Source organism: Salvelinus namaycush, chromosome 9, assembly GCF_016432855.1.
Source record: "Salvelinus namaycush isolate Seneca chromosome 9, SaNama_1.0, whole genome shotgun sequence".
NCBI lineage: Eukaryota > Metazoa > Chordata > Actinopteri > Salmoniformes > Salmonidae > Salvelinus > Salvelinus namaycush.
Genome location: NC_052315.1, coordinates 41,722,645 through 41,733,313, shown reverse-complemented (window position 1 = coordinate 41,733,313; position 10,669 = coordinate 41,722,645). Strand labels below are relative to the sequence as shown.

The 10,669-nt window shown below is 44.9% G+C and overlaps 1 protein-coding gene across 2 annotated transcripts; it reads right to left on the bottom strand.

The window, feature by feature from the left end:
• Positions 1-201: 201 nt before the first annotated feature.
• Positions 202-10,529, bottom strand: zgc:112052 (protein C19orf12 homolog). 2 transcript variants are annotated; one of them, XM_039001466.1, is made up of 3 exons: positions 10,379-10,529; positions 9,450-9,610; positions 202-770 (listed from the first exon to the last, which is right to left on the bottom strand). In XM_039001466.1, the coding sequence occupies exons 2-3, from the start codon at positions 9,607-9,609 to the stop codon at positions 505-507; spliced, it is 426 nt and encodes a 141-aa protein (XP_038857394.1). In that variant the 5' UTR covers position 9,610; positions 10,379-10,529; the 3' UTR covers positions 202-504. The 2 variants fall into 2 exon arrangements, with proteins under 2 accessions (XP_038857394.1, XP_038857395.1); XM_039001467.1 differs by lacking the exons at positions 9,450-9,610; positions 10,379-10,529 and adding an exon at positions 4,917-4,964.
• Positions 10,530-10,669: the final 140 nt, after the last annotated feature.

Here is a 10,669-nt window from a genome sequence, read left to right as displayed (position 1 = left end):
TTGATTTTTGGCACCGAATGCATAAAAAGACTGTGGTCTGAGTATGATTGACCAAACCCTCAACAAGTGTTAGGCGGTCTTACTTAGGCCCCTATATTCTCGCTGGTTAAACTTGCAGAGCACACCAGTCTATGAGAAACAACTTACTTGATAAGTGCCAGCTTTCACAGATGTATATAAGTGACATCCAGGAGTACAGAATTGAAAGGATTAAAAGGTTGTATTTCTTTTCACACAATTCTTAACTCAGGTTGTCAATACAGTCACACAAACCCTTGAAATAATTAGCCACAACTCATTTCATGCACTTTCAATCAGTGGCGCCTTCCCTTCTCAGAGACCATGGAGGTTTTCATCCTTGAGTGTACAGCCCCACTTTTAATAAATCATTTCTTGTCCTTCATTTTTAAATTGTCCTTTGACATTGTGCAAAATGTCATACCAGCATCGTTTCCATTTTCCTTTGAAAACCCTAAAGAGATGTGCTCTCTGATAGAGGCCTTGTCAGTCTACATAGTGCACCTCTGCCTGGAGCTCTTTGGTCACATAGCCCAGGAGGGCAGCGGTCACCTGCTGCTGTAGGGTGGCGTTGCCCATGACCAGGGCAGTCAGCTGGGCCATGTCGGTCCACTGGACCTCGCCCATGATGGCCATGATGTCATCGTAGAGCTTCTGCTGCTGCACCGGGGTCAGTTCCATGATGATCTGAGGCAGCGGCTTGAACTGTCCACTGGTCATCCAGCATCCCAGTAGGCCACCGACAGCACCACCTGACAGAGATAATGAGAAAGAGGCAAGGATGATGAGGTAAGGATGTATGTCTGAAATCAATCATCAATTTCTTTGGAAACCTTGTTTTAACACTGTTTAAAATGTGTTATAGACTATGAGCCATTTTTTACACATGTGTCTGTGTATGGACCTCTTACGTGTGATCTCACCCCTGCACACAACATTATCAAATCAAATTTTTATTGGTCACATACACATGGATAGCAGAAGTTAATGCGAGTGTAGCAAAATGCTTGTGCTTCTATTTACGGCAGTGCAGTAATATCTAACAAGTATTCAAACAATTTCACAACAACTACCTAAAACACACACATCTAAAGGGTTGAATGAGAATTGGTACATATAAATACAGTAGAAGTTGGAAGTTTACATACTTTCGTTGCAGTCATTAAAACTAATTTTTCAACCACTCCACAAATTTCTTGTTAACAAACTATAGTTTTGACAAGTTGGTTAGGACATCTACTTTGTGCATGACACAAGTCATTTTTCCAACAATTGTTTACAGACAGATTATTTCACTGCCGACGGTAGCAGCAAGAGGGGGATACAACAGACTTCTTCCGTTGCGACGTCCCTCTAAGGCCCTTCTGCTAGCTTGCTAGCCCCGGCCGCTAGCTGTCTGAATCGCCGTGTCTCCAGCCCGTCGAGCTACTCACTGGACCCCTATGATCACTCGGCTACGCATGCCTCTCACTAATGTCAATATGCCTTGTCCATTGCTGTTTTGGTTAGTGATTATATCCTTACTTCACTGTAGAGCCTCTAGCCCTGCTCAATACGCCTTAGCTAACCCTTTAGTTCCACCTCCAACACGTGCGGTGACGTCACCTGGTTTAAATTATGTTTCTAGAGACAATATCTCTCTCATCGTCACTCAATGCATAGGTTTACCTCCACTGTATTCACATCCTACCATACCTTTGTTTGTACATTATGCCTTGAATCTATTCTACCATGCCCAGAAACCTGCTCATTTTACTCTCTGTTCCGAACGTACTAGACGACCAGTTCTTATAGCCTTTAGACGTATCCTACTCCTCCTCTGTTTCTCTGGTGATGTAGAAGTTAATCCAGGCCCTGCAGTGCCTAGCTCCACTCCCATTCCCCAGGCGTTCTCATTTGTTGACTTCTGTAACCGTAAAAGTCTTGGATTCATGCATGTTAACATTAGAAGCCTACTCCCTAAGTTTGTTTTATTCACTGCTTTAGCACACTCTGCCAAGCTGGATGTCCTAGCCGTGTCTGAATCCTGGCTTAGGAAGACCACCAAAACCCCTGAAATTTCCATCCCTAACTATAACATTTTCCGACAAGATAGAACTGCCAAAGGGTGCGGAGTTGCAATCTACTGCAGAGATAGCCTGCAGAGTTCTGTCATACTATCCAGGTCTGTGCCCAAACAATTTGCTTCTACTTTTAAAAATCCACCTTTCCAGAAACAAGTCTCTCACCGTTGCCACTTGCTATAGACCACCTTCTGCCCCCAGCTGTGCCCTGGACACCAAATGTGGATTGATTGCCCCCCCATCTATATTCAGAGCTCGTGCTGCTAGGTGATCTAAACTGGGACATGCTTAACACCCCGGCCATCCTACAATCTAAGCTAGATGCCCTCAATCTCACACAAATGATCACTGAACCTACCAGGTACAACCCCAAATCCGTAAACACGGGCACCCTCATAGATGTCATCCTAACCAACCTGCCCTTCAAATACACCTCTGCTGTCTTCAACCAGGATCTCAGTAATCACTGCCTGATTGCCTGCATCCGTAATGGGTCTGCGGTCAAATGACCACCCCTCATCACTGTCAATCACTTCAGCGAGCAGGAAATCTAATCGACGTGGCCGGGGTATCCTGGTAGGATATTGACCTCATTCCGTCAGTAGAGGATGCCTGTTTTTCTTTAAAAGTGCTTTCCTCACCATCTTAAATAAGCATGCCCCATTCAAATTCTGAACCAGGAGCAGATATAGCCCTTGGTTCACTCCAGACCTGACTGCCCTTGACCAGAATAAAAACATCCTGTGGCGTACTGCATTAGCTTCGAATAGCCCCAGCGATATGGAACTTTTCAGGGAAGTTAGGAACCAATATACACAGGCAGTTAGGAAAGCAAAGGCTAGCTTTTTCAAACAGAAATTTGCATCCTGTAGCACAAACTCCAAAAAGTTCTGGGACACTAAAGTCCATGGAGAATAAGAGCACCTCCTCCCAGCTGCCCACTGAGGCTAGGAAACACTGTCACCACCGATAAATCCACGATAATTGAGAATTTCAATACGCATTTTTCTACGGCTGGCCATGCTTTCCACCTGGCTACCCCTACCCCGGTCAACAGCCCTGCTCCCCAGGAGAAATGGGGAGGCTTGGGCAAGTTGCTGTTGCTGTGTTGCTGTGGGGGGTCCACAGCAACTTGCCCAAGCCTCCCCATTTCTCCTTCACATAACCTGATGTTCTGAAAGAGCTACAAAATCTGGACCCCTACAAATCAGCCGGGCTAGACAATCTGGACCCTCTCTTTCTAAAATTAACCACCGAAATTGTCTCAACCCCTATTTACTAGTCTGTTCTACCTATCTTTCGTATCGTCTAAGATCCCCAAAGATTGGACAGCTGCTGCGGTCATCCCCCTCTTCAAAGGGAATCACCAGCAGCAAGAGCGACATCATTAATGTATAGACCCAAACTGCTACAGACCTATATCTATCCTACCCTGCCTTTCTAAGGTCTTAAAAAGCCAAGTCAACAAACAGATCACCGACCATTTCGAATCTCCCCGTACGGTCTCCGCTATGCAATTCTCGGGCCGACTCTTTTCTCTGTATACATTAATGATGCCGCTCTTGCTGCTGGTGATTCTCTGATCCACCTCTACGCAGACGACACCATTCTGTATACTTCTGGCCCTTCTTTGGACACTGTGTTAACTAACCTCCAGACGAGCTTCAATGCCATACAACTCTCCTTCCATGGCCTCCAACTGCTCTTAAATGCAAGTAAAACTAAATGCATGCTCTTCAACTGATCACTGACCAGACCTGCCCGCCCATCCAGCATCACTACTCTGGACGGTTCTGACTTAGAATATGTGGACAACTACAAATACCTAGGTGTCTGGTTAGACTGTAAACTCTCCTTCCAGACTCACATTAAGCATCTCCAATCCAAAATTAAATCTAGAATTGGCTTCCTATTTCGCAACAAAGCATCCCTCACTCATGATGCCAAACATACCCTCGTAAAACTGACTATCCTACCGATCCTTGACTTTGGCGATGTCATTTACAAAATAGCCTCCAACACTCTACTCAGCAAATTGGATGTAGTCTATCACAGTGCCATCCGTTTTGTCACCAAAGCCCCATATACTACCCACCACTGCGACCTGTATGCTCTCGCTGGCTGGTCCTCGCTTCATATTCGTCACCAAACCCACTGGCTCCAGGTCATCTATAAGTCTCTGCTAGGTAAAGTCCCGCCTTATCTCAGCTCACTGGTCACCATAGCAGCACCCACCCGTAGCACGCGCTCCAGCAGGTATATTTCACTGGTCACCCCCAAAGCCAATTCCTCATTTGGCCACCTTTCCTTCCAGTTCTCTGCAGCCAATGACTGGAACAAACTGCAAAAATCACTGAAGCTGGAGACCCGTATCTCCCTCACTAACTTTAAGCACCAGCTGTCAGAACAGCTCACAGATCACTGCACCTGTACATAGCCCATCTGTAAATGGCCCATCCAACTACCTCATCCCCATACTGTTATTTATTGTATTTATTTTGCTCCTTTGCACCCCAGTATCTCTACTTGCACACTCATCTATCACTCCAGTGTTTAATTGCTATATTGTAATTATTTCGCCACTATGGCCGATTTATTGCTTTACCTCCCTTATCCTACCTCATTTGCACACACTCTATATAGACTTTTTCTATTGTATTATTGACTGTATGTTTGTTTATTCCATGTGTAACTATGTGATGTTTGTGTCGCACTGCTTTGCTTTCTTGGCCAGGTCGCAGTTGTAAATGAGAACTTGTTCTCAACTAGCCTACCTGGTTAAATAAAGGTGAAATAAAAAAATTAAAAAACCTGTGGATGTATTTTAATGCATACCTTCAAACTCAGTGCCTCTTTGCTTGACATCATGGGAAAATCAAAAGAAATCAGCCAAGACCTCAGAAAAAAAATTGTAGTCCTCCACAAGTCCGCTTCATCCTTGGGAGCAATTTCCAAACGCCTGAAGGTATCACGTTCATCTGTACAAACAATAGTACGCAAGTATAAACACCATGGGACCAGACAGCCATCATGCCGCTCAGGAAGGAGACGCGTTCTGTCTCCTAGAGATGAACGTACTTTGGAGCGAAAAGTGCAAATCAATCCCAGAACAACAGCAAAGGACCTTGTGAAGATACTGGAGGAAACAGGTACAAAAGTATCTATATTCACAGTAAAACGAGTCCTATATCGACATAGGCTGCTCAGCAAGGAAGAAGCCACTGCTCCAAAACCACCATAAAAAAGCCAGACTACGGTTTGCAACTGCACATGGGGACAAAGATCGTACTTTTTGGAGGAATGTCCTCTGGTCTGATGAAACAAAAATAGAACTGTTTGGCCATAATGACCATCGTTATGTTTGGAGGAAAAAGGGGGATGCTTGCAAGCCGAAGAATACCATCCCAACCGTGAAGCACGGGGGTGGCAGCCAATTATGGTGGAAAATAAGTATATGGAAAATAAGTATATTGCAGATTGTCTTCCCAGCCTGGTGCAGGTCTACAATTTTGTTTCTGGTGTCCTTTGACAGCTCTTTGGTCTTGGCCATAGTGGAGTTTGGAGTGTGACTGTTTGAGGTTGTGGACAGGTGTCTTTTATACTGATAACAAGTTCAAACAGGTGCCATTAATACAGGTAACGAGTGGAGGACAGAGGAGCCTCTTAAAGAAGAAGTTACAGGTCTGTGAGAGCCAGAAATCTGTTTGCCTGTGATGTGTATGCCGAGGAACTTAATTTTCCACCTTCTCCACTGCTGTCCCTTCGATGTGGATATAGGAGGTGCTCCCTCTGCTGTTTCCTGAAGTCCATGATCATCTCCTTTGTTTTGTTGATGATGAGTGAGAGGTTGTTTTCCTGACACCACACTCCGAGTGCCCTTACCTCCTCCATGTAGGCCAGGGGTGTCAAACTCATTCCACGGAGGGCCTAGTGTCTGCAGGTTTTTGGTTTTTCCTTTCAATAAAGCCCTAGACAACCAGGTGTGGGGAGTTCCTAACTAATTAGTGATGTTAATTCATCAATCAAGTACAAGGGAGGAGCGAAAACCCGCAGACACTCGGCCCCCCGTGGAATGAGTTTGACACCTGTGATGTAGGCTGTCTCGTGGTTGTTTGTAATTTACATTTACATTTTAGTCATTTAGCAGACGCTCTTATCCAGAGCGACTTACAGTAGAGTGCATACATTTTATTACATTTTTACATACTGAGACAAGGATATCCCTACCGGCCAAACCCTCCCTAACCCGGACGACGCTATGCCAATTGTGCGTCGCCCCACGGACCTCCCGGTTGCGGCCGGCTGCGACAGAGCCTGGGCGCGAACCCAGAGACTCTGGTGGCGCAGCTAGCACTGCGATGCAGTGCCCTAGACCACTGCGCCACCCGGGAGGATAATCAAGCCCACAACTGTTGTGTCGTCTGCAAACTTGATGATTAAGTTGGAGGCATGCATGGCCGTGCAGTCGTGGGTGAAAAGGGAGTACAGGAGGGGGCTGAGCACGCACCCTTGTGGGGCCCCAGTGTTGAGGGTCAGCGAAGTGGAGATGTTGTTTCCTACCTTCTCCACCTGGGGGCGGCCCGTCAGACCCAATTGCACAGGGCAGAGTTGAGACCCAGGGCCTCCAGCTTGATGATGAGCTAGTAGGGTACTATGGTGTTGAATGCTGAGCTGTAGTCAATGAACAGCATTCTTACATGGGTATTCCTCTTGTCCAGATGGGATAGGGCAGTGTGATGGCGATTGCATCGTCTGTGGACCTGTTGGGGTAGTATGCAAACTGAAGTGGGTCTAGGGTGGCCAGTAAGGTGGAGGTGATATGATTCCTTGACTAGTCTCTCAAAGCACTTCATGATGACAGAAGTGAGTGCTACGGGGCGGTAGTCATTTAGTTCAGTTATCTTTGCCTTCTTGGATACAGGAACAATGGTGGCCATCTTGAAGCATGTGGGGACAGAAGATTGGGACAGGGTGCGATTGAATATATCCGTTATGACACCAGCCAGCTGGTCTGCGCATGCTCTGAGGATGCGGCTAGGGATGCCATCTGGGCCAGCAGCCTTGCGAGGGTTAACACGTTTAAATGTTTTACTCACGTCGGCCACGGAGAAGGAGAGGGGCACAGTCCTTGTTAGCGGGCCGAGACGGTGGCACTGTATTATCCTCAAAGCGGTCAAAGAAGGTGTTTAGTTTGTCTGGAAGCGTGATGTTAGTGCACGTGACGTGGCTGGTTTTCTTTTTGTAGTCTGTGATTTCCTGTAGACCCTGCAACATACAGTGGGGCAAAAAAGTATTTAGTCAGCCACCAATTGTGCAAGTTCTCCCACTTAAAAAGATGAGAGAGGCCTGTAATTTTCATCATAGGTACACTTCAACTATGACAGACAAAATGAGAAAAAAAATCCAGAAAATCACATTGTAGGATTTTTAATGAATTTATTTGCAAATTATGGTGGAAAATAAGTATTTGGTCAATAACAAAAGTTTATCTCAATACTTTGTTATATACCCTTTGTTGGCAATGACAGAGGTCAAACGTTTTCTGTAAGTCTTCACAAGGTTTTCACACACTGTTGCTGGTATTTTGGCCCATTCCTCCATGCAGATCTCCTCTAGAGCAGTGATGTTTTGGGGCTGTTGCTGGGCAACACAGACTTTTAACCCCCTCCAAAGATTTTCTATGGGGTTGAGATCTGGAGACTGGCTAGGCCACTCCAGGACCTTGAAAGGCTTCTTACGAAGCCACTCCTTCGTTGCCCGGGCGGTGTGTTTGGGATCATTGTCATGCTCCCGGGTGGCGCAGTGGTCTAGGGCACTGCATCGCAGTGCTAGCTGCGCCACCAGAGTCTCTGGGTTCGCGCCCAGGCTCTGTTGCAGCCGGCCGCAACCGGGAGGTCCGTGGGGCGACGCACAATTGGCATAGCGTCGTCCGGGTTAGGGAGGGTTTGGCCGGTAGGGATATCCTTGTCTCAGTATGTAAAATGTAATAAAAATGTATGCACTCTACTGTAAGTCGCTCTGGATAAGAGCGTCTGCTAAATGACTAAAATGTAAATGTAAATGCTGAAAGACCCAGCCACGTTTCATCTTCAATGCCCTTGCTGATGGAAGGAGGTTTTCACTCAAAATCTCACGATACATGGCCCCATTCATTCTGTCCTTTACACGTCAAGTCATCCTGGTCCCTTTGCAGAAAAACAGCCCCAAAGCATGATGTTTCCACCCCCATGCTTCACAGTAGGTATGGTGTTCTTTGGATGCAACTCAGCATTCTTTGTCCTCCAAACACGACGAGTTGAGTTTTTACCAAAAAGTTATATTTTGGTTTCGTCTGACCATATGACATTCTCCCAATCTTCTTCTGGATCATCCAAATGCTCTCTAGCAAACTTCAGACGGGCCTGGACATGTACTGGCTTAAGCAGGGGGACACGTCTGGCACTGCAGGATTTGAGTCCCTGGCGGCGTAGTGTGTTACTGATGGTAGGCTTTGTTACTTTGGTCCCAGCTCTCTGCAGGCCATTCACTAGGTCCCCCCGTGTGGTTCTGGGATTTTTGCTCACCGTTCTTGTGATCATTTTGACCCCACGGGGTGAGATCTTGCGTGGAGCCCCAGATCGAGGGAGATTATCAGTGGTCTTGTATGTCTTCCATTTCCTAATAATTGCTCCCACAGTTGATTTCTTCAAACCAAGCTGCTTACCTATTGCAGATTCAGTCTTCCCAGCCTGGTGCAGGTCTACAATTTTGTTTCTGGTGTCCTTTGACAGCTCTTTGGTCTTGGCCATAGTGGAGTTTGGAGTGTGACTGTTTGAGGTTGTGGACAGGTGTCTTTTATACTGATAACAAGTTCAAACAGGTGCCATTAATACAGGTAATGAGTGGAGGACAGAGGAGCCTCTTAAAGAAGAAGTTACAGGTCTGTGAGAGACAGAAATCTTGCTTGTTTGTAGGTGACCAAATACTTATTTTCCACCATAATTTGCAAATAAATTCATTAAAAATCTACAATGTGATTTTCTGGATTTTTTTTTCTCATTTTGTCTGTCATAGTTGAAGTGTACCTATGATGAAAATTACAGGCCTCTCATCTTTTTAAGTGGGAGAACTTGCACAATTGGTGGCTGACTAAATACTTTTTTGCCCCGTCTCGTGTTTGAGCCGTTGAATTGCGACTCCACTTTGTCCCTGTACCGGCATTTCGCTTGTTTGATTGCCTTGCGGAGAGAATAACTACACTGTTTATATTCAGCCATATTCCCAGACCTTTTTCCATGGTTCGCACTACTATATGAGAGGACAAGTTGTGTAAGTATTCTCATTTAGATGGAAGACAAACAACTCGTGATTTATATAATCCTCACTCACCCACAGCGATGCCAAGGGGGCCTCCAACCAGTCCTCCTGCAAAGGCTAGTCCCCCTGCTGCCACCGCCCCTTTGGAAGATCCCTTCACTGTGGTCTTTATCTGTTGGTTGGCAGATAACTCGCAACACAGCCGCACAACATCGTTAATTCGTTGCGACATTCTGGGGAACAAAGGTTGAGGGTTTAGACTCACGTTTACAATAATTCAACAATGACACTGACAGCTGCATAGAGTGAATGGGCTGAGGGGAAAAACATAATAGGCTATTGCTGTTTAAAGCCACAATCTGCCAGTTCAACAGTCTGACCCACCAACTTTTGGGGTAAACTGAGGGATGGGGCTGGGGAAATGTAAACGCTCTAAAATTAATAGACAGCGCTATGGATGCAAGGTTTGACAGTCTGAGATTGTCATGATAGTTTAAAACATAAGTTATAAATTGTTTACAAACACTCAAATGACAACAAACATTGACTAATACAGCCATAGATCTTGGGCTATGATAAGACAGCTGTACTAAGGTCATAAAGCATTTGAATTGCATTTTATAAGAATCAAATGGGTATATGATTACCTTAAAAACCCTATGCATGACCTTTGAACAGCAGGAAATATGTGGCTAAAATAAATAGATAAGTATTGTCATCAATGTCATGTTATTTCAGTATATAGTCTATAATCGAAATGTAAGTATTCTGCTTGTTTTGGTTAAGACATTTTTAATTTATTAACTCAACAATACATTTAATGCTTATTCTATTTGCTACAATTCAAGGTACAATGTATCACTTCGGGACCTTAAAGATGATCACGTGACGATGATAAGTCAATTTACTCTCTGACATTGCATGTGATTTACATTGTTTCGCTAAACGAAGTTGCAGCGATAAGATACAAATATTGTAATATAAACTAATAGTCAACATACCTTGATGATGAACTAAATTCCTTGTATATTGTTTGCTTGCTATATTTATATGAATGTTCAATGCCAGTCAAAACTAGAGGTTTTTTCAAGCGTCATTCTTGATTTCCCGAGCCCTGAGGTAGTTCCATTAGACTGAACCGGGGAAAACCGGTCTATGGCACATCACATTACCAGGCAAACGCTTTGAGGGAGGAGCAACCTTCTCATCGAGCATCTTCTGCCCATAATATCAACAAAACATGATGAATCGTTCAGAAACACAAAGCATGTATTTTTTTTATATATAATATA

Coding starts and splice junctions, on each gene's coding strand:
- zgc:112052 (XM_039001466.1), bottom strand. CDS start 9,609: ATGTCGCAACGAATTAACGATGTTGTGCGGCTGTGTTGCGAGTTATCT. Junction 771..9,449: donor CCCCCTTGGCATCGCTGTGG/GTGAGTGAGGAT, acceptor TATCTCTGTCAG/GTGGTGCTGTCGGTGGCCTA.